A 21,451-nucleotide genomic window follows, 5' to 3' on the forward strand; every position below is an offset into this window, starting at 1 on the left:
CCGGAAGCCAAGCAACAAGACAACTCAAAGAACACTTAGCTTCTTTATAATCTAAACATCTAAAAGCCATTAAATTTAGAGATAAGGGGGGGGAATCTAGTCACATTTTTATAGGTAGTTCACCTCTCTCCTCCCCTCTTCTGCTTCAATCTTTTCTGACTGCTGCAAATCTTCTTTCTTTACCTATGTGGTGGCCTGTATACTACATAGTATACATGGATCTGAGTGTGTGATGATGCTAAATAGGTGTAGTGTCTAATAGTAATAGTCTCTAATCTTTATTGCCTGTTGTCACATAGTATTGTACTGTACATAGATCTTAAGATAGAAGTTATCAATCTTTCAATCAATCAAGCCGAAGTTGTGCTTACTACCTAACCTATCACATTGGACTATATATGTTCCTATGCATAGTACACACTGCACATGCATTATGCACCTCAGGCAAATACTGCGAAGTTGTTACAGAAAATGAAGCATGTGATATCAGTGCCTTGCAACCTTACTATGTATACTACCTAGGTACCTAGGTAGGTATCTAAATGTGGGTATAGTTGCCATCAAAGTTTGCCTGACAATTCATCCAGCTGGCTCTGCCTCTGCCACGTCATATGCATATGCATGCATATGTTCTGTTGATCATGAAAAAACGGAGATAAAAAATAAAGATGAGTACAGAGTCATCCCGCCGTTGCTGTGGTAGCTGCTAGCTAGCATATATATATACCATTAGTAATGAAATTGTTAATTCAAGTCGAAATGCAAATAATGGCAGATGTTCGTATTCGTAAACTCGTTAACTTAGTGGCGTATATAGCAATAGCGATACCAAAACGACATAGGTATGTATGCGCCAATCAAAAAGATATTTGAATTCGAAATTGTCCGCTGCAAGATACACCCATCAATCAATCCGTAGTGATATCCATCATGTATGTATTCACGCCTTCTTGGCGTCATCCCTCTCATCAACCCAGCACCTCACTAACGTCTTAACCAACGCAACCGCAACGTCAGTCCCCACCTTGACATTCTCTTCATCGCACCACCCGGGAACATGGAAGAAGATCACGCTCCGGTCCCGCCCCTCCCGCAGCGCCGTCGACAGGCTCGTGTAGAAGATGAACTCGCACAGATACCGGCCCGCGTCTTCGGAAATCCGGATGTCGGTTCCCTCCGGGGCGAACGATTTCCAGGTCTGCAGGAAGTGCGCGTCTGCGGGGGAGGGGTGGGAGCGGTGGAGGGGTTTTGGTGGTGCTGCTGTGGTAGTAGACGTGGGAAAAGGGTCTTCTTCTGCGGGGCCGGGTCTTAATACGGTCGGTAGACCCAGCTCCTTCCACACTTTTTCTCCGTCATCGTACCCCGTCTTGCCGTATATGTCTGACATGCAGTACTGGTCGCGGCGCGCCAGCGTCTCGACGGAATAGTAGTCCCTCGTCGGGGAGATGCCGATGTGGATGGTTATGTCGGGGCGGCGGCCATTGTGGGTGCGTGCGAAGTCGTCGAGGATGGTTGGGATCGAGATCCGTACGGTTTCGTAGGACACGGGGATCGGGGCGGGGTGAGTGTGGATGCGGATTTGGCGGGCAGCATGACCGCTGGTGGAGGACGATGTCGATGATGATCCTTTTGGCGGAAGGGTCAATGCGGATGGTAGGGAGGAGGCGATCATGAATGACGCGTTGACAGGGTTGGTTCTGAAGGGCTTGTCATTGTGAGTTCCAATCTTATCGTCGCTTCCTGACGTCTATTAGAAGCAAAGGGGGGATAGAGCTTCGCGTATACCCCAAAGCCAGTCACCAGAACCGAGACATCTTCCTCTGCTGCAGGCGCCCCATGCATATTTTCAGGAATCTCTGCCTGGGTCTGTCCGTAGTCACCCATGGCGTTGTGCGATGTGATAGATAGGAGTGATAAGCTGCGATAAGCGCGGGGGCTAAAAAGAAAGACTCTATAAAGATTTCCTCATCAGGCAAGGCTTTTCTAGCTCAGTAGGTTATATAGGGAATGTCAGGACATCTATCACAGTATCCAGCACAGAAAAAAAAAACTCGAAAAAACCGAAAGAGGGGTAATGGAGGGATGTGGTGTTGCAGGCTGATGCGGGCGCTGGCCTGATAGAAGCGGGGGACGGGCCGGGGTCACGCTTCCAAGGCCGTGGCGTCGAGCGCTCTGATTGGCCGTCGATGCAGATGCTGCGATAGCGGCCTTGATCCGTTCAGCCAGATGATGTTTTGCATAATTCCAATGCAAGCTTCATTCCTCGATCCGATCATGTGCACTGAATTCCGGAAAGGTGGTAATCACGCATTGGATAAATCCTCATCATCTGATCGATCGCTAGCCCTGGAATGAATACTTCCTCGTTTACCGGCCGAGGTAGGTATGGATCCTTTGAGGAGACACAATTAGTACCTACGCCTGAAGATAGCAACACCAGGGTCGTCCAGTGACAAGAAAGTCCATGCCTCCCGGCTGTTTCTTACATTGATAGAGCTTTTGTCTCTGCTTGTCATGATTATCTCATATAGACCGACAGGCAGCCATCTGGGTTTACATTTATGACATGAACCTTTTCGGTGACCTCATGGAGGAAATCCCAAAGTGGTTGCCTATCTGACACCTGTCTGTATATTAAATAAAGTCACATTCGGTACAGATTCTACTTACCTTCCGCAGAAATACAATAATCCTGTTCTTTTCAAGCATAGGACTGTGATGGATAGCTGTGAAGTTGAGATACTATACCAAAGCTGGAAACGTACCACCTACCGAGTCCAAAGACTTCAGGCTTAGGGAGGGACATTCCGCATGGTATGCCAAGAGACAATACTTATTCTGAGTCCTTATCCACATTGATCCTTTGCTTTATATATACCCGATTGGAACTCGAGATTTTAGTGAAGTAACAGGATCTTACCTCTTCATCCTGGCTCTCACTTTTCAGCCGGCAGAACTCATGACAGGGATACAGACAGGGTCGGCGAATGATCCCGTAGGAGAAGGCGCGGATTTCCTGCAGTATTGGACTGAATTTCCGCTTACAGATCCGAGTGGCTGAGGTTACATCTGAAAACGCGTCTATTTGCGGCCCGTGTCGATCAGCGTTCGCATGGTAGGCGCGTAGAGTGTGTGATCTGTGGCCATTTCTAGAGCCATTGTGAAATTAGGTTAAGCAGTGAGTACTACTTGCGGCGGTTCGAAGAATGATGGAATGATACCCATTGATGATACGCACGGGGCAGGATCTTCGGTTCTCCGACCCCCGCTAAAAACTGGCCAGCAATGTCAAACATGGAAGGAATCCCTAGTCTTTTCGAATAACCACGAAAACGGGGGGGGTGGGGGGGTTCCATGCGTAGTTGCAAAAAGTCTGACAAGGAAGAATTATTGTGCGTGTGTGCGGGACTCTTACTGGATAGCTAGGATAAAGACGTAAAATGCGTCACCCACGCTAGTGCTTTAGCTTTAGGTCCTCAGGACCAATCTCGAGTATGGAAGACGAAACCTAAAAATTCTTGACAGCCAGGAAGAAGGGTCCTAGACAAGATCTAGACAGGGCAGTACAGCCTATCAACAAACGGGCGTTTTACTTACTGCCTTGAACATCATGCTGCAGAAATGTCTACAAGATGCACGTCGAAAAATCCAGGCGGATGAACCACCGGGGTAACCAGTCAGCACAGGTCGCGTGCGCAGGCTGTACGACCAGTTCGCCAGTTGAAGGCAGTGGACATTCCAGGTAATATATGATTCAAACGGTTAGTCTGACAAGGTGAAGATACCAAAGGGTAAGCTACTGGACATGGTAATTCGAGCTTGTCGGGGCAATACTCTCTGTTCATGAGAGATCACTGTTGCTTTACGCCAATGCGGGGTCACGGGAAAAAAAATTCGACTCCTGAAGTCTCTGTAGATAATTCTTGTGGGGATTCTGAAGAGCATGGAATCGTCCGAAATTTCTCGGATGCTGTCTCAGCTGGGACTGCTCGCACGAGGAGCTTGGGGATTTGCTGAGCATGCCGGCGGGGGTGAAGATGCAGGGTGCATCCGGGCCGGTGCAGATCCAGAACTCAATTCGACGAGTCAGCATAGCACCGCCCTCGATGACGGCATTCCCATCGAGCGGACTCGGCGGCTGTCAGTTGGGCAGTCAGCCCCGCTGAGCGCAAGGAGCCGGATGGGGTAAGATAGCATGGAACAGCACATGAGTCACGGTTGGGAGTCGGGTTGGTTGCCAGGGAAAGAATGTTGGGCAGCGAAGGAGTCTGCCACGAGGGCACGCCTCATTTATCGACAAGCCAGAGCTCTCCACGATGCAGATGCCCCTCATCAGGATGGGGATCAAACAAAGAAGAAAACACAGGCCATTGATCGACCAGGAAAGGCAATGATGCAGCGAGCAGAGAGAAGCAGACTGACAGAGCTGACAGAAGAGGTGCCTGGCTAGCTGCTCCGTACCTAGGGCTCGAGAGCTCACGGAGAAGCGAGTCGACAAAAGAGGATATAGTGGTTGTGTTCGGTACCGGACGGTATGGATACCAGACGCGTCTCGACGCGTACCGTGGGGCGAGCGCGTTTTGCGGACCGTGCGCCCCCGGCTCCGCCTTGACTCCACTGGCTCTCCACCCGCAGGGCGAGAGATAGAGATAGTCCGAGATAGCAGGACAGAGAGGGGTGACAGACACGGACTGAAGGAAAACCTTAGAAGAAAAAAACAGAAATAGAAACAGGATAAACAAACCCGATCCCGAGGCTATCCATTGGCCTCATACTTTCTACGTGACAGGAAACGCAAGCTGTGCAGCTAACCGTGTGTTGTGCCTGAAGGTCCAGCGCGGCGGAAAAGGGCCGGCCGATCGCCTTACCGCTGGCAGGCGCGGACCAGCCGGCGTTCCTTCCTCAGGCCAAGATCTGGCTTGCCCCAGCCTCCTCTTGCACAACGTCGTCATCGCCAGATCTTGTTTGAGAGAACGCTGAGCGCCTGAGGCGCCACTCCTCCGTATAGCACGAACTCCATGAGCGCAGATAGAGCTCTCGCCAGAGCGCGCGCAACCGTCAAGTGATCACATCAGGGACGCGCGACGTATCACGCAGCCGGCCCGTCAACGTCGCTGCAGCTTCTCCTAACCCTTGCAGTTCGCGTCGAGTTCACGGACTCGAGGCCTGGCGTGCTCCCGTATCTCGTTCTCCTCCTGGTCATCCCTTTGCGGAGTCCACGGAGGTACCTAACGGACGTCCTACACCATCATATGTCACTAGCGCGGAGGTCCTGTCGTCTATTATTATCTGCTTCACCAGCCTCCAGCATTATTCACTGTCCACTTCGACTCCTCCCTCCGTTGCCCGGGCTGCTGCTGGTCGGACGGATCCCACGGCCTGCTCCACGTAGGATCTCTTCGCGCGGCCATCGCAGACAGTCCCTCTGATATTACGGCCTCGACGGGAGCAGACCAGCTCCTCTGGGCTCCACGGACCGCACGTCCAACCGTGCTCCTCCAAAGAGGTTCACGTCCGCCCAGCAGTGCAGGACTCGATCGTCTTAGCCGCGGCCCTATCAGTCTAAATCGAGTCATTGACGTGGTTCAGGGTCCCTGATTCGGGCGGTGAGTGGGACCCCCGAGAGTGACACCGCACAGCGGCAAATATCTCCTGTCGCTGCCCCAGGTCCCAAACCTCTCCTGGGAAACCAGCCATCCTCGGCGAGGGACGCGCTCGCTCGTCAATCCCGCTACTCCATCCACGGCACGGTCTCCGATCTGCTTTCTTTTGTGTTGGCCCGGCGTTTTGTGTATGACGGAAATCATCTCATCTCGCTTTAACCGGTACTAGCGCGGAGCAATGAGTGTTGGACGACTGTCGATGTGATCTATGACACCTTCGGGACGGTCCCGTTCAAGAACTTCAGTCTGATCGATTACGTGACGACAGAACCTCGACCCCTTGTTGCTCCCTTGATTTCCGTTACATCTAGACACCACCTCTCTTTATCGATTTCCTTTTTTTTTTCTTCTCTCCTAGTTACGACCTCTGTTACGATCCACGACCCTTACGAAGTTACGACAGGTCCTGTGGCTATTCAAGTTGGCCATCCTACAGACGGAGTTTGATTTTGCGCATCGATCAGTTGGCAGAATCGACGACTTACGGCTTCGTATATACTGTTGACCCTTCATACGCGTTGTTGTGATATTTTGAACGCTGTGAGCCCATTGGAGCCGCCACCCCCTTGCTGGAAGACATTGAGGGCGACATGGTTTTTGCATAGCTCTTGCAACTGAGACGAATAAACAAAACATCGATAACGCCCCCATCGTCCCGCTTGGGATCGACCACGTTTTGGATATAGGGCCAAACAGGCTCTGCGTCTCTCGTCATGGCCTACCGACAACAGGGCCTGTCTCGCACCCTGCCCAAAAATTTCACCTTCCCGTCGGCCAACTCGGGCGAACCGAAGACTCCTGAGCACCCTACGTTCGAGCTGGAGACTCCGCCGCCTCCTCGCCATGCCAGCTTTCGTTTGCCCAGGACCCGAGTCCGCTCGGGAACCGACATCTTCGCGAACGTAAAGCCTGAATTTACGTTCTTGAACCCCAACCCTTCCGATGTCCCTCTTCCGTCCATTGAATTTCCACCTGAAGAGGACCCAGAGCCATTGGATCCATCCCCGAGGGAGCCTGACATGAGCAGCCACTTGCAAGTACCTCCCCGGGGGCGGATGGACCTGAGGACACCTCCGGCCCAGATCCGCGCCACGCCTCTTGACTTCACCGGAATGGCAAACTGGACACCAGGGGATTCACAATGTTTGGCAGAGTCAATTCAACGTCCTAGCTCTGCATGTTCCAACGCCTCTGACTCTTCGATTTCGTCCATTGAAACGTTCACCTCCCAACGGTCTCTAGGTGGAAGCTGCACCAGTCCGGAAAGCGAAATCCAGGACCCCTTCTTGGATTATGGATCTGCAAAGAAAAAGGTCCTGGAGTCGCCGTCGCGTTCGATGAATGCGCGAGGAAAGTCTCACGAACAGCCAAGGAAAGGGAGGTGGACTGCAGAAATGGACAACCATCTGTGGAATACCTACCAAATCTATCTCCAAGACCCAACTATCACTCCGTTCAAGATGACTCCTGGAAGTATTCCTCCTCTCGGTGTCTCCCATCGAGTCGCTCGGGAGGCAAGGAGAACATGGCCCAAGATACAAGCTAGAGCCAATCGGTATCTGGGCGAAGGAACGGCAGCCTCTGCGGGAAGCAGGAGTCGCAGCGCCACACCAAGAGCGGAAGTCGAAAAAGCCAAGTCTCAGTGGCCCAGATCGGATGCTTCCACGAGAAAAAGGCTGAAGGCACTCTGCAGACGAAAGTTTTCGATCGCACCGCATTACCAGAGATTGCTGCAGTCTCGCAGTCCTGAGCCCTTCCAGGACCTCTTTACACGGTCCTCACGAGAATCCTCACAACTTGGCTCTTCGTACGGTAGTTCAGCGTCATTTGCTACCCGAGATCTCGGTGTTTCCCTCGTCTCGAGCTCTCTTCCCGCCACGCTTTCGCAGCTCGGTCCGCAGGACCACCCTTCGCAGCAGACCGACAATTGGTTCAGCAATCCCGTGGCGCTGTCTGTCCAGCAAGCCAACAGTAGTAAGATTTCTAGTAATGTTTCTGCAGGGACTGCTGGTCTTGACAACCCTGACCCCATTCGGCGTCTTGGCTCCCCGTTTGTGTACAACACTTGGGGCCCCGGTAGCTCAAGTGGTCACGTTCGTCCCACTACTGTTGGGAAGCGGCGCGGCACAATACATGTTACGGGCTCAAGACTACGGTCGCCTCCGCGACTCGAACCGTCATCGAATGTGCACAAACGTCGTGCCCAGCATCAGTCTGAGGAAGACGCCAGCCCCGGCACGAGTGGTGTCAATCATAATCTGCAGGAGCTGATCCGTCTAGGCAAGTTGAAAGACGTCAGCCAACAGCGCCGCATACGTATTCGCAATCGTGGAAACACGACCGGGGCAGTTAACTCGAGGGTACGCCTCGACGAGCTGTTCGCTCCACCTTCTCTCCGAAGTGCTTCTGGGAGCAATGACTGCATTTCAACAGGAAGAGGTGGCATGGATGATCGTCTCCATCCAGACGCTGGCACTATCAAGCGACTAGGCTCGCCATTCAAAATAGATGGGTTTCAACGCGCTGGCCCCCCGGCGGGATCTTCTCGACATGCCCCTTCTCTTTCAGAATCATTCGTGGGCAGCTCAATCTCCACGCAGGAGAGAGTGGCCGGACAGGTGTTTAACTCGACTGGATTACCCTATGACCCTACGGAAGAAGGCATCACCGATGCGGAACGAATCCGAAGACAAATCCTCAATATGCCCTTCACACGGAAGTAGTCCTGGGTTGGCTATGCCAGCACTCAGAAATTACGGATATAACAGCACATCACGATCATTCTTGATATTTGTAACCATTGTGACCACAAATCTTACCCAACTCTGCTTCGATGTATCACTTTGAACCATTTTTTACACACTGGCTTGTTTATGACACCAATTTAACGACCGTGACGACATGATCAGACGATATGGTTCTCGATTACTGAACCACAAAAAGAAAAACTGCATATTTTGATTATGGTCAAAAGTTATTCGACTATGATGTCCGCTACGATTTTGGTCGGCACCTGAAACATTACACTACTGCTGCTCAGACACTGAGAGGATATTATCATCCAATTCAACTGCAAAAAGCGGCGGAATGATGTCAGTTGACGGCCGGTCCACGACCCTCCTTGACGGATTTGAAGAATAATGAGACCAACGACATATGACGACTCATGTCAGACTTCTGCTATTTCCTTATGCTCTCATACGGCGTGATGTCGCGGGTATCGAAAGGAAAAAGGAACGACGATATGAACGGAACGAAAGGAATTGAAACAACCGTCATCATCGCGTTTGCCCTTGTCGAGCCCTATTCAGTGACTTATGCCGTTATGATGTTGCTCTGGACTTGAAAAGCACACTCTCTTTCTCTTTCTTGAAATTTCCTTACACCATCTATCTCCAACAACGGCGCTTGTCCAGTCAGCCAAGACGAAACCTCTCCTTTTCCTTTCTTTCCTTTCTGTCTATTGATCTCTTTCTCCACTCAACAACAAACTCATATCTCTTCCTTTTCGACAGACATCCACATCATCATGTCGTTTTTTGTCTTCTTATGACAGTACATGTTGCTGCACGCTTGATGATGATTGGACGCGAAATGTTGAATGACTAATAGATGACGAACGAAACGACAGCCAGTTGCCTATTTGGAAGATTTCTGCTGCTGCTTATCACTTTGACTTGGATTTCTGGCACTTTCAAGCCTATCTTTGACTGACTGATATTCCGAACCTTTGTGTTCCCATTTCCCTTTTTCCTTATCTTCCTAACATCCATTTCACATGATATCTCTCTCTCTCTCTCATTTCCTTTCTTTTCTTGATTTCCTTGTCCCTGTCTTCCTTTCTTTTTGACTCTGATGAATGAATGCATCTGCTCAATGACGACGGTGGAGGAATTGACGGATAATGGCCTACGATGACGTACCCTCGATGGAACGAGAAATGGAATGAAAATGATGGAACGAGAAATGGAATGAAAATGATGGAACGAACCTGAAAGAGGGCTGGCGTCCTTGATTGGGAACTGTACCTACTGCCTAGGTAGTCTAGAGTAACGATGTTATATTTTTCCTAAAAAGAAAAATTTTTATCATCGATAAGGCAATGTGAATAAGTTGGTAGGACTGTAGGTTTGAGCATGCCAACAGTTGTCTACCTAATCTATCAGTCTTACGACACTTCTACCCTAGAAAAGTCATGAAGGTGTAATACAAAGTAGGATGGCAAAGTTAAAGGGAATCTATCCATCTATGCAATAATTGAAAGTAGAGAAGAGAATCATGCATTACCTCACTAACTCATTTCACCAATTCCCAAATACAGAAAGAGGAAATTTTATGCAGGAAAAAGAAAATGGGGTAGGAGAGAAAGCGAGAGAGAGCATCACACATGCTACCTAACTAACCATTTACCATTCAGTCGTTCATTGCTATGTACTGTATGTACCTAGTAGTTCGTTGGCCAGAAAACACCGTCGCTCGATCACCAAGAGAAGAAATGAAATGAGTAGTAACAGGGTGTGGTTAAGTTAAGCATTGACAATTAAAGGAGATGAGATCAGGAGGAACAGTGGGTATAATAAACAAAATAAAAAAGAAATAAAAGTCGACTTTGCAAAGTCATGTCATGCCATCACCATTGCCATTGCCATTGCCATGCCATCGGAACCGGAACATCGACGTGAAACCACGGAGAAACCTCCAGAACACATCGAGATCATCCGAACCCGCGTCGGGATCAGATCGAAGTCCTCTTCTCCAACTTCTCCTTCCTCTTCGCAAAATGCGCCTCCAGCTTCCGGATCTGCAGTAGCAGATTCTTCTTCTCCGCATTGGCGAGCAGCCACGCCTCCATCTTCTCGCGAACATACCTCATCGACTGCAGGACCGGAAGGATCGTTCCGGTACCATTAGCAGCGACGCCGTTGGTGGATCCCGATCCACTGCGCTCCATCTCCATCTCGACCCAGCGGTCCGCCCCCGGGTTCAGCAGCAGATCAAAGACGTCGGTCCAGATCTCCCGGTCCCAGTAGCGCTTCAGGGATTCGCGGATGCGGTACCGTTTCTTGTTACTAACGCTGGGACTACCGGCCAGACCGTGACCGCTGTGACGACCGTTCGGGCTGGAGTTTTCGTCCCCGCGGACGGGCACGGATTCGATGTACTTTCCGAAGAGCATGACATGGACAGTACCGGCGATACCGTAGAGATCAACCTGGTGGGTCCAGGGCCGCATCTCGCGCATCTCGTTGCACTCATGCTTACCCGTCTCCCAGTCTGCGATGAACTGCACGGACGGCTGGAAGGCACGCATGTCGATGCCACGGCCGAAATCGATCAGGGTCAGACCCTTGTCACGCCAGTTGTAGAGTCCGCGAGGGGAGTAATGGATCTCGCGGGGATCGGCCAACTCGTCTTCTCCTAGGTCGAGCAGGGAAGTAGCGTTCGAGCTCGACTTCTCATCGAACCGGACGAGACAGTTGTCTGGCTTGATGTCACCGTGCAAGATACCACATGTGTGAAGAGCTTCCACGGTCCTGAAGAGCTCCACGGTGAAAAACATTGCCAAAGATTCGTCCAGCCCTGCTTCTGCGGTGCCATTGGCAGTGATACCTTCGCTGCGGACAACATTGACGAGGTCTAGCAACGTACCCTGACAGCGATAATCCTCAACAAGGAACGTTTCGTCCTTGAAGAGGTGCAGTTCATGGGCACAGACAATGCTCTCAGCCGCACGAGACAGCTCGGCGGACCGTCTTAGGCGATCATGTGCGGTTCGAATGATGTAGAATTCCCAGGGGTTGGGTTTACCGATTTCCATCTTGATTGCCTCGAAACCGTGGCGGAGATGGTTTCGCTGTGACCTTCTGCTCTTATCCATTGAAAGTGAGCGTTTATTGTTCTCGTTCACGGTTTCACTCTCACTGTCGGACAAGGCATCCACACTGTCAACACTCTCAGCGAGATACACCGGGGCGAAGGCTCCGGCTCCAAGTTCCCTTCTGATGGAGTATTCTCTATCGGCACCGGGGAAGCTCAGAATCGGAGGGGTAACCGAAAATTTCTCGCCGCTCTTTGGTCGCTTGCTGAGCGCTTTCGCGAATTTCTGGATTTCCGCAGAAAAGTTGCCTTCCTTGTCGGTGTGATCATGATATCCAGCGTATGAGGACAGTGGAGGATCAATGGACTTCAGGATTGTGTTTCGAATGCCAGGATCAGTTGGGTTGCACTGGGCATCCTTGATAATAGCTGCTCGTTGGAAGATGTTCTTCGATGAACGGCTCTTTTCAGGGCTAGGGCGTGGCTTCTTTGCCGCTGGGCTCGGTGAGGCAACACCACTAACACCAGGCGAAGCATTCCCCTGTGGCGTCTTAGCATCGCCAATTGGAGTGGACAGGAGTAGATCTTCCACTTGAGGCACGCCAGGGGGTGTGTGACTGTTGGCCTGCATAGGTTTGCAGGGCGTCTTCGCATCGTACATATTGTTCCTGGCCACTGTCATAGAGGGAAAAGAGCATTCTGTCCTCTCTAAGATCGGGGTCATGAAGGGAAGGCGATTCTGTGCCATGACTTCAGGATCGCGATATGGCCCTATAGGAGGGTTGTAGTCTTCGGGCATTTGTGGTATGAATCGTTGTCTCCTCGGTTGGCCATCGGAGTCCTCTGTAGGAGTCTCGAGATCCTCTTGTCCTTGAATACCGGTGGCATCTTCCGGAGGCACATCTTCACTGTCATGCGGGGTGACTTTTGGAACATGTCTACTTGGTGAAAACTCTGTCCATTCACTGACGCCGACACTCTCTGCACGTGTTTCATCCTCATAATCCCCTTCATCATCTTCTTCCTCCTGTGCTGTCTCAAGCACGTTCGTCTCATCATCTCCAAATTCGCTGGATGTGGCTGATATTCGCCCTGTTGCTGTACTCTCTCCAGCACTTGTATAGTCGTCGTCATCATAATCACTGCCGTACACACTGTCTGCTGCATTGCTTGTCTCTGCTTTTAGAGGCTGGTTGAAAATGCTATATATCTCATCTGTGGCAGCTCGAGTGTGGAAAGTCATAGTCGGCTCCCTCCGTTTGCTGATCTTGGGACCAGTTGGGGAATCCAACTTCGTTTTAACTGCAGATGTTCGTCAGCTCCCTTACCAGCGATATATCTCACCGAGCAGAAATAAGGATGTTCTTACTGGTCTGCGTCTCCCCCTTGATCTCTCGGAATCTCCTGGCCTTTCCAGATTTGCCATCACGGTTCTCCTGAACGGTTATGGTTTCCATAGGCTGAGAACACTTCTCCTCCATTGTTAGTTTCCGGTTGACTTCTGCAGCAAGGGCCTTGTCCGTGATGTTTTCCTTGTCATGCTCCGCTGACGGGTCTCTGAATAGAGCATTTCCAGATACCTCTTTCAACGGCTTCTTCTGCGAACTCCAGTCTTTGTCCATCCAACCCCGGCTCATGGCCCTCAGCTCCTCAAAACTTATCTCATAGCTAGGATTCGTACGATCCGGATATACAGCTTCAAGATTGACGAAAACACGTTCTCTCCTTCCCGTACGGGGGTTTACCGCCTCTCTTACATGGTGCTCTGGAACTTGGTCTGGTTTCATTGATTCTTGAACTCGTGAATTTGAAGATGACTGGATACACAAAAACGCAAAACGCCAGTGGTTTTATGCCAGCAATTAGTCCTGATGATCGTAAATATACGGAAGATCAGAAATGGGAATGCAAACTGGAACCAAACTTACCTCATCCTTGAAAATCGTCAGTTTCTCGACCGGCTTGGTCCTCTTTCCAGACTTCAATGTTTCTCCAACCCATGGTCTTGCCTCCACTGTGTTCTCCTTCTTCCGATCGCGCATGGATCCAATGCTCTCCCAACCCTTCGTCTGTACACCGCCAAGAGCAGGCTGCTCAGCCGGACCAGCGTCGGCATCAGAAAAGATAGCCATCTTTGGCTTGCCGGATCGAGTGGTGGTGGAACGTCCACCTGTACCGGTTGTAGCTCGTTGACTCTGCTGCGGATCGGCCGCAGGGCTTGCCGTTGATGCTGAAGAGAACGGGTCGACCTTGGCGGCCAGCGCCGGGCGAACTTTCGGCAAAGCAGGAGAGGAAGGGCCGTCAGTACCCCGCTGTTCGAATCTCGCCTGGAATTCGTTGTACTTTCTAAGCAACCGCTCTGCTGGTCGTGCTTCTCGTTCCAGCCCAAGCTTGTACACTTCTTCAGCCTGCGTCCATCTCCCGGCGCCTTCAAGCCACGCAGCGAATTCCTCGTAAAACAGAGCAAGTCCCTCGCCGATGTGGTGGCGCGCGAGGAAAGCAAAGGTCTCCCGTGGTGCGTCGGAGAAGAGTCTGATGTAATGCAGCCATAGACGCAGATAACGAGGGTCATTCTTGTAGTGGGAGGACGAGAGGAACGATTTCGTCGCGCGCTCGAGAAGCGGCAGCAGTCCCGACTCCGGCGTGGCCTGCGCCGACGGGTACGCGTTCATGGTCCACTTGACATATCGATCATAGATGTCCAGAGGATCATCCGACTCGCCAATGTTCTGAAGCTCAGCTTCGTACTCCTGTCTGATGGCGTCGTTGAGAGTCCTGGTCTCGTTGGGGGACGGCGAGGCGAACTTGTCGCCGTTGCTTCCTGAAGAGAAGATCTGTGCCAGCGCCCGAGCTGATCGCCCACCGGGTAGCGACTGGATGTTTTCTTTCTGGTTCTCGATCACGTCGAAGTCGATGAGATCTCCGGAGCCCGACATGGCGGTCTGCGACGACGGCTTGTAGTCCGTTCAGTTGTGCTTTGGTTCTTCAAGGGCAGTTCATGCGCCGGTGACAATTCGATGATGGAATTGACGCTGTAACCTGTAATGTTAGTACCTCGTGGACAAGAGACCCTTAGGCCGCGACGGCGATCGAGCGCTGAGTTGGTGTGAGGAAGATCGCGGGCTCTAGCGGGTGGGTTTGCGATACGCCCGTTGCGCTGATAAACTAAACATCCGCCCTCGTTGCCCGGGTGATGCATCACGTGTGTCACGTGTTCGCAGCTCTGCGTTGTTGGATTCAAAAGCATATATATCATCAACTCTCTGATATGTTATTCTATCGGTGCGTGGAGCTATCTGCTAGCTTTCCCTTCATACAATACCATAGCTGTTGTGGGAACTGACTATCCGGGGTATATTAGTACAGCACCTTGTACGACACATAGCAACCCAGGATCCACTCATGACTAGAAAATAGAAAATATTTACACACTAGCTATCTGATCACGGGACATTCCCTTGGCCTCTAAATATCCACTTATCACATTTCCAAGACCCTGGCGGAAAGATAAGATCTACTTGATGGGCTAATGATTTTGCATCAGCCTGGACCGCCTACTTTGTCTCAATACGACTCCTATTTTTCAATTTTTCCCCACTTGTTCGATTATTCATTTCTTATAAAGAAAGGGAAAAAATAATAATGGCGTAAATGAGTGGTGCATTTTATGATGTGCGTTTTGACGACGGCTGCGGACATGAAAAATATAAAATTTCACTACCTCTTACCCCTCAAGTACTGTGGCAACTCGTATAATTTACCACGCACCTGAGAGAAAGCTTTAATAAGTCCATCTGATAGCTAAAAAGCCAATATTCCAGCCAAAAGTCATACATCAGAAAAACATAGTCCAGACAAAGCCTGGTGCCCAACCCGGGAAAATTAATATTACCACATTCGTCAATCAATCCAGACCGCCTACCCTACCTACCCGGCGAGCGACAGTAGCCAGTCGCGCTGCGCGCCCAACACGCGAGCTTAGCAGCAGAGCTCAAGCTCAGTCCAAGTCCTCGTACCGCAACTCCAGACCTCGTTCTTTTCTACATCCTTCCTTTCTTTCTTCCTTTCTCCCCAAATGATATACTAAACTAACAAACAGGAGAAAACCTGTCCTGGCAGATCCTGGTAGAAATCCTTTCTGCCAGTCTCAAAATTACCTTTGCAATGCCCGCGCGCGCCTCCCGCAGCAGTAATAGAGGTTCCGCTGCCGCTGTCGTCGCTGATCCTCCATCTCCAGGCACAGAATCAGCTGCCGCTGCTACTGCGAAGTCGAAAAGAGGGACGAAGAGAGGCGTTGTTGTCGTTGATGGATTACAGGGAGAAGAAGAAGAGTCTTCTTCACTGAGGAGGAGGTCGAAGAGGTCTAGATCGGAGACAGTCACGGCTACGGCTATAGCTAGCGTTAACGGAAACGGAAACGGAAACGGGGTAGGCATTTCTGCCTCTGAGAACGAGGAGGAGGAAGAGGAAGAGGAGGAAATAGAACAGCGCAGTAAGAAGACCGCGAAGAGCGCTGGTCGCGCGAACCGCAACCAGAGGGCCTCGAAGCAATCAACAACGAAGGAGACAGAGACAGAGGTTTCAGCGAGTGTGAAGGTGAATAAAAAAGACAAGACAAGGACGCGGAATAGGATATCAGCAAAAAACGCAGATCAAGACTTGGAGGAAGAGGCGGAGGAGGAGCACGTCCACGCGGAGGAGGAAGAAGAAGACGAGGAAGAGGAGGAACAAGAAGAAGAGATAAACATTAAGAAGAAAGTAAGCCGGAAGAGGAAGACCAAAGAAGAGAAAGAGACTGTCGAAGTTATGCCACCACTCGCCGCGCGAACTCAGGGGCTGCGCATGTTTGTGGGTGCGCATGTCAGTGCTGCTAAAGGTTCGTTGTCTTTCTCGTTCCTAGGCTTTTTATCGTCTGCGTCGTCGTCAACCGTCGGCGTTTGGTTAGGTGTATATAAGCTAAGGTCTTTTTTGTTGTATAGGAGTCCACAATGCCGTCGCAAACAGCGTACATATCGGGTACATATCTCATGCATATACTCTTCTGTCTGCTAACTAAGCTGACTTTTTATAGAGGCAATGCCTTCGCTTTGTTCCTCAAGTCCCAGAGGAAATGGGATAATCCGCCCCTGCAGGATGATCATAGAGATCAGTTCCGGAAGTTCTGTGTCGAGTATAAATATGATGCTGCAAAGTAAGTGACAAATGCAACCGGACGTTATCATCATTAAATGTAATATAAAGACCGGAGTTCCGCTGACTTTGTAACTTGCAGATATGTCCTTCCCCATGGCTCGTATCTCGTAAACCTAGCGCAGGAGGACAAGGCGAAAGCCAAACAAGCATACGATTCTTTCCTGGACGACCTCCGACGCTGCGAGCAGCTCGGTATCACGCTGTACAATTTCCAGTCAGTTACACCCCAATCTTTACAATATCTCCTAGTACATGGATAAACACTAACAATCCCAACACTACAGCCCCGGAAACACCAACCAAACGAGCCTCTCCTCCGCCCTCTCCCGCCTCGCCAACGCCCTGACCAACGCCCTCTCCGCCACCTCGACCGTGATCCCCGTCCTCGAGACCATGTGCGGCCATGGCACCACGATCGGCAGCAACCTGACCGACTTCCGCGACCTGATCGCCCTCATCCCGCCGCAGTACCGCGACCGGATCGGCGTGTGCATCGACACCTGCCACAGCTTCGCCGCGGGCTACGACCTAGTCTCCCCCGAGGGCTTCCAAGCCTTCATGAAGGAGTTCGAAGAGGTCGTCGGCCTGAAGTATCTCCGGGCGCTGCACCTGAACGACTCGAAAGCGCCCCGGGGCAGTAAGCGCGACCTGCACGCCAACATCGGGACCGGATTTCTCGGTCTCCGGGCCTTCCACAATGTCATGAACGAGAAGCGCTTCGAGGGTCTGCCTATGATTCTCGAAACGCCGATCGATCGTCCCGATCCCTCGTTCCAAAAATCCACCGCCAACGGCGGCAACGGCCAAAAGGGCAAGAGACCAAAAGGCGCCAAACCACCCACGATCGAAGACAAATCCGTCTGGGCGCGGGAGATCAAGCTCCTCGAGTCCCTGATCGGGATGGACCCGGAGAGCGCCGAGTTCCGCACCCTCGAGGCCCAGCTGGCCGATGAGGGAAAAGACGAGAGGGAGCGGATCCGGGCGCAGTATGAGCGGAAGTTGGAGGCGGAGGAGAAGAAGCGGAGGAAGGCGCTCGAGAAGGAGAAGGAGCAGGGGCAGGTTACGCTTGAGGCGATGATGACGGGGAAGAAGAAGACGACGGCGAAGGCAACGGCAAAGTCGACGACGAATGGGAAAGGGCCTTAAGGGCAGGGGAAGAAAGAAGGTGAAGGATGATGATGAGAGCGGGAGTAGCGGGACGAATGAGGGAGAAAGACAAGAGGGAGGGAGCGATTGAATTTATCTATCTACATGGTCTATTTGATAGAAGGTGGGGGTTGATATGTATTAGTACCAAGTCTTGTAAAGGGCGTTGGAAAGGGGCTCTTGTGTCCTGTACTATACGAAGGTATTATTGTGTGGATACCTCTACGCACGCTGCAGGTCAGCAGATTTCTAAACAAGAGTGATCAGAATCAATTTCAATTCCAACATTCTTCTCTACCTAACTGAATGGTATCTAATCAAATATCTACTGTACATACCTATTTCACCCATCAGTAAGCTTATTTATAGGAAAAGGACCAGATGAGATGACCGCAAAAGAAGAAAAGAACAATGGTATCATTCCCATCAGCAAGTCAAAAAAGGAAAATATCTTTTCTTTCTAACACTGGCGCCCATTGCAAGCAAGCTAACCCCGTTTCAAACTAAACAGAACACGCACACACACACACCTCCGTGACAATGTCAGAGCGTTTATATCTGACAACTGTCAAAGCGAATCAAACTCAAGGAAAAAAAGATTGGGAGTTGGCAAAGTAAACAGTTGGGAATATGATGAATGGAGTCTAGAGTTGAAAAAAAGGAAATTCACATAGTATCAGTGATGTCTGTAATAATGGCTGAGGTATCGGTATCCGTATCTAGGTACTTGAATGCCCACAGATGCTTTCCTCTTTTCCTTCCACCCGCATGTTGTAGGCCGATATCTCGGATAAAAGAATATTGGTCAACATAGCAACACAGACAAACGACTATGCAACAGGTATACAAACGCCCAACGCCGTGGCCAGCAGCTCTCAACGGGCCTCCGGAGTAATAGACAGCAATGAGCAATAACAGATGAAAAAGATACGGAGTAGCCGCATCGCTAACGTATGTATTTATAGTCTTCTAAAGAAAAAAGGCGTATGGGTATGAGTAAGAATGTACCGTGAAACTGCCTACTTCTCTCCCCTATCTGATGACGATGATGATGATGACGAAGACGACGTGGACGTTGACCGGTCACGTCTGGCTCCAACGGCAGAGCTTGGCCCTGTGGATCTGAGGGGAGATGTCGCCTTCGGCCGCGGCGAAACCTGCGCATGATTATCGCTTATGCTAGCGGTAGGGGCAGAGAGCATGCGCGCGCTGCTGCTGGCTCCGCTGGCTCGAGCACGGAACGAATCTCGACCGCGACCAAGATCATCGGTTGGAGTAATGTTGATATTGTCATCTGGATCACCGTTGATGGAGTTGGAATCTCCCATTCTATCTTCATGGCCTGGAACCGTTTGATACTGGCCGTGACCTCCGTCGTTATTTCCGATTCTGATCCCGAGACCGCTGCTCGAACTCGTTCGTTCCTGGTCATCATCCGAACCGTGTTCCTGGTTACGTATCAGATCCTTCCGGGCCTCTCGACGCATCTTGGTGATTTTCATGTAGTTGTAAGAAGCGATGCTGGCAATTGTAATGACGAGACCCGACACGTTGACTGGGGTTAGCTTGTCATGGAAGACGATACCAGCCGCACTGATCGTCACTACCTCCTTGAAGATACCGCATATGCTTAGTGTGACGACAGACGACCGCTTCAGAAGCGCAAACTCCGACGAGATCATGCAGAACGCTAGCACACCGGGGAATATCAAGAGGAGAATCCCAAGCGCCGTACCATGAGCAGCAGCAAGGGCTGAGAAGCCGTGCGCAACAGCGACAGGGCCTTCGACAGCAAGCGCAATCACGATCAGAGATATGAACATAATAGGAGTAAGGAAAAAGAGTGTTGAAAAAGGATTGGACGTCGCAGGATGACGGAGGAGGAGGATCTGCGTTAGACCCCATCTGAAGCCCGAGAAGAAGGCCGAGGAAATGACCAAAGCAAAGCCAATGGCATTGAAAGCTGCTTCACCTGCAACCATCATAATCACACCAATCGTCATGGTAGCAATGATCAAGATGAGTTTTACAGAGGGAGCCTCCAGGCCGAAGACAAAGGCAAACAGAAGGACGAACGCCAGGGCGGATGATTTGCACATAGTCAGGAAAGTGAGTGAAATGAATTTCAAGGACATGTTCCCTAGGCCAATATCGAGGGATGTAGCAGTGCCACAGGGCACTAGACGCGTCAAATAGAAAAACTGGGTCATGACGGGTTTCACACCCTGCGTGTTTCCAAATGGCGATGAAGGTTGTCGAGGACGAAGGGAAGGGGCAAAATAAAGGATTATGGATGAAAGAGTGAACTGTACAGCCATGTGCAGGCTGGTCGTGAAGAGAGGGAATGGGAACACGACGGCATCTTCTGAGAACATCCATTTGTTGTACTGTAGGTAGGGGGCATCGTCAGTTTTGGGCTCCGAAAGGTCACCTATGGAATACTCACGATCGATATGGACAGCGAAAACAGGTACCACAAGCCGATCAGCAAAGCATTGATAAGTAGTCTCTTGATGACATTCTTGTCCGCCAAACTGCGTCCATCTTTCTTGGAGGCCCTGACATCCGCGATCCGAGCATCAAGCCGTCTCCGTTGCTTCCTCCTCCTCCGCCTCCTCTCGCTTCTCTGCCTGGCGGTGAGGCCTGTCTCCTCGTCGTCATTGAGGTCATCATCTGAAGGAATGTAATCCATCTCCACTTCCTCGCTCTCCGCAATTGAGGAGAGGTCCGAAGAATCTCTTTCCTGCGCGTTGAGCGGCTTCTGTTCTTCTCCCCTGGGGCCGTCTCCGTCCACGGCACCCGATCTGGAATTCTCTTCCTGGTTCTCGGCCGTTGCCGGCCGTGGCTGAGATGAGCCTCCGGTGCCTATCAGCGCCGAACTCCGCCTTCTGTGGTGGTTCCCAGAAGGGGGCAAGTCCATGATCTCGAGTCGTCTTTCGGGACCCAGGTCACCCCATTGACAACAATCCTCTGTCGTGGATGGATGCGGCGACCGGGACCGGTTCTTGGACAGGACCGTGAGACCGCGAGCCTTGGATGGGTGGTTAGGGAAGACAGCAGCTCAAGGTGCGGAGGAAGCGTCGAGGTGGTCGTGTGACGGGCTACTCAGTCGTTGGTCGGAGAGGAGCTGACGGGCCCGGGGAGTCTGGAAGCGCAGTGAAAGGCTCAGCGACACAGCATGTAGAAAGAAAGAAAGAAGATGGTACCTGGATCCGAGACGGAGGTGGGATCGAGCAGGGAGAAGAGGTCCAGCCACCAGATGGTCTCAGACTCGATGGGGCTCTTGGACGCTACCGGCTAGGCGGACGATCCGGGGATGAGCCCTGAGCCTTCCAACGGCGGGATGTGATGTCCGTCCGCTCAGCACGCAGAGGCGCCGGCCTGTCCAGGGATAGACACGATGCAGACTCGAGATGCTCTCTGGAACTTCAGCCCATCGGGATGGACAGTCGCAGAGAGAGGGAGTGACAGAGAGACTTCTGCGTTTCACGCCTCCACGCTTGGCTCTTGGCGTCCGCCCGCCTCGGACATCGCCAGACCCTGAGGTCAATGGAAAACTCGCCTGCGGTTCTGTGTCTCTCTCGACGGAAACCACAGTCCGGTCCAAGTGCTCTGCTGCTGGTCGCCGGACA

The 21,451-nt window shown here is 51.3% G+C and overlaps 9 protein-coding genes across 9 annotated transcripts; 3 read left to right on the forward strand and 6 right to left on the reverse strand.

Annotated features, from left to right (window-relative positions):
- Positions 1 to 940: 940 nt before the first annotated feature.
- VTN00DRAFT_4816 (uncharacterized protein) lies at positions 941 to 1,884 on the reverse strand (the record flags this gene model as incomplete). Its single annotated transcript, XM_069431280.1, has 2 exons — positions 941 to 1,705; positions 1,786 to 1,884. The coding sequence occupies 2 exons, from the start codon at positions 1,882 to 1,884 to the stop codon at positions 941 to 943; spliced, it is 864 nt and encodes a 287-aa protein (XP_069290331.1).
- A 2,059-nt stretch (positions 1,885 to 3,943) lies between these two features.
- On the forward strand, positions 3,944 to 4,969 carry VTN00DRAFT_4817 (uncharacterized protein; the record flags this gene model as incomplete). Its single annotated transcript, XM_069431281.1, has 3 exons — positions 3,944 to 4,185; positions 4,434 to 4,532; positions 4,831 to 4,969. 3 exons carry the CDS (start codon positions 3,944 to 3,946, stop codon positions 4,967 to 4,969), a joined length of 480 nt encoding a protein of 159 aa, XP_069290332.1.
- Positions 4,970 to 5,294: 325 nt separating this feature from the next.
- VTN00DRAFT_4818 (uncharacterized protein) lies at positions 5,295 to 5,576 on the reverse strand (the record flags this gene model as incomplete). Its single annotated transcript, XM_069431282.1, has 1 exon — positions 5,295 to 5,576. The coding sequence occupies one exon, from the start codon at positions 5,574 to 5,576 to the stop codon at positions 5,295 to 5,297; it is 282 nt and encodes a 93-aa protein (XP_069290333.1).
- An 800-nt stretch (positions 5,577 to 6,376) lies between these two features.
- Positions 6,377 to 8,386, forward strand: VTN00DRAFT_4819 (uncharacterized protein; the record flags this gene model as incomplete). The annotated part of the gene is made up of 1 exon (XM_069431283.1): positions 6,377 to 8,386. One exon carries the CDS (start codon positions 6,377 to 6,379, stop codon positions 8,384 to 8,386), a length of 2,010 nt encoding a protein of 669 aa, XP_069290334.1.
- An 882-nt stretch (positions 8,387 to 9,268) lies between these two features.
- On the reverse strand, positions 9,269 to 10,076 carry VTN00DRAFT_4820 (uncharacterized protein; the record flags this gene model as incomplete). Its single annotated transcript, XM_069431285.1, has 2 exons — positions 9,269 to 9,654; positions 10,067 to 10,076. 2 exons carry the CDS (start codon positions 10,074 to 10,076, stop codon positions 9,269 to 9,271), a joined length of 396 nt encoding a protein of 131 aa, XP_069290335.1.
- A 322-nt stretch (positions 10,077 to 10,398) lies between these two features.
- Positions 10,399 to 13,267, reverse strand: VTN00DRAFT_4821 (uncharacterized protein; the record flags this gene model as incomplete). Its single annotated transcript, XM_069431286.1, has 2 exons — positions 10,399 to 12,782; positions 12,850 to 13,267. The coding sequence occupies 2 exons, from the start codon at positions 13,265 to 13,267 to the stop codon at positions 10,399 to 10,401; spliced, it is 2,802 nt and encodes a 933-aa protein (XP_069290336.1).
- Positions 13,268 to 13,342: 75 nt separating this feature from the next.
- Positions 13,343 to 14,416, reverse strand: VTN00DRAFT_4822 (uncharacterized protein; the record flags this gene model as incomplete). The annotated part of the gene is made up of 2 exons (XM_069431287.1): positions 13,343 to 13,348; positions 13,409 to 14,416. The coding sequence occupies 2 exons, from the start codon at positions 14,414 to 14,416 to the stop codon at positions 13,343 to 13,345; spliced, it is 1,014 nt and encodes a 337-aa protein (XP_069290337.1).
- A 1,228-nt stretch (positions 14,417 to 15,644) lies between these two features.
- VTN00DRAFT_4823 (uncharacterized protein) lies at positions 15,645 to 17,819 on the forward strand (the record flags this gene model as incomplete). Its single annotated transcript, XM_069431288.1, has 5 exons — positions 15,645 to 16,356; positions 16,460 to 16,496; positions 16,552 to 16,671; positions 16,753 to 16,887; positions 16,958 to 17,819. The coding sequence occupies 5 exons, from the start codon at positions 15,645 to 15,647 to the stop codon at positions 17,817 to 17,819; spliced, it is 1,866 nt and encodes a 621-aa protein (XP_069290338.1).
- Positions 17,820 to 18,838: 1,019 nt separating this feature from the next.
- VTN00DRAFT_4824 (uncharacterized protein) lies at positions 18,839 to 20,739 on the reverse strand (the record flags this gene model as incomplete). Its single annotated transcript, XM_069431289.1, has 2 exons — positions 18,839 to 20,206; positions 20,266 to 20,739. 2 exons carry the CDS (start codon positions 20,737 to 20,739, stop codon positions 18,839 to 18,841), a joined length of 1,842 nt encoding a protein of 613 aa, XP_069290339.1.
- Positions 20,740 to 21,451: the final 712 nt, after the last annotated feature.

This window comes from Thermoascus crustaceus (genome assembly GCF_041956765.1).
Source record: "Thermoascus crustaceus strain CBS 181.67 unplaced genomic scaffold VTN00scaffold_2, whole genome shotgun sequence".
NCBI classification, from domain to species: Eukaryota; Fungi; Ascomycota; class Eurotiomycetes; order Eurotiales; family Thermoascaceae; genus Thermoascus; species Thermoascus crustaceus.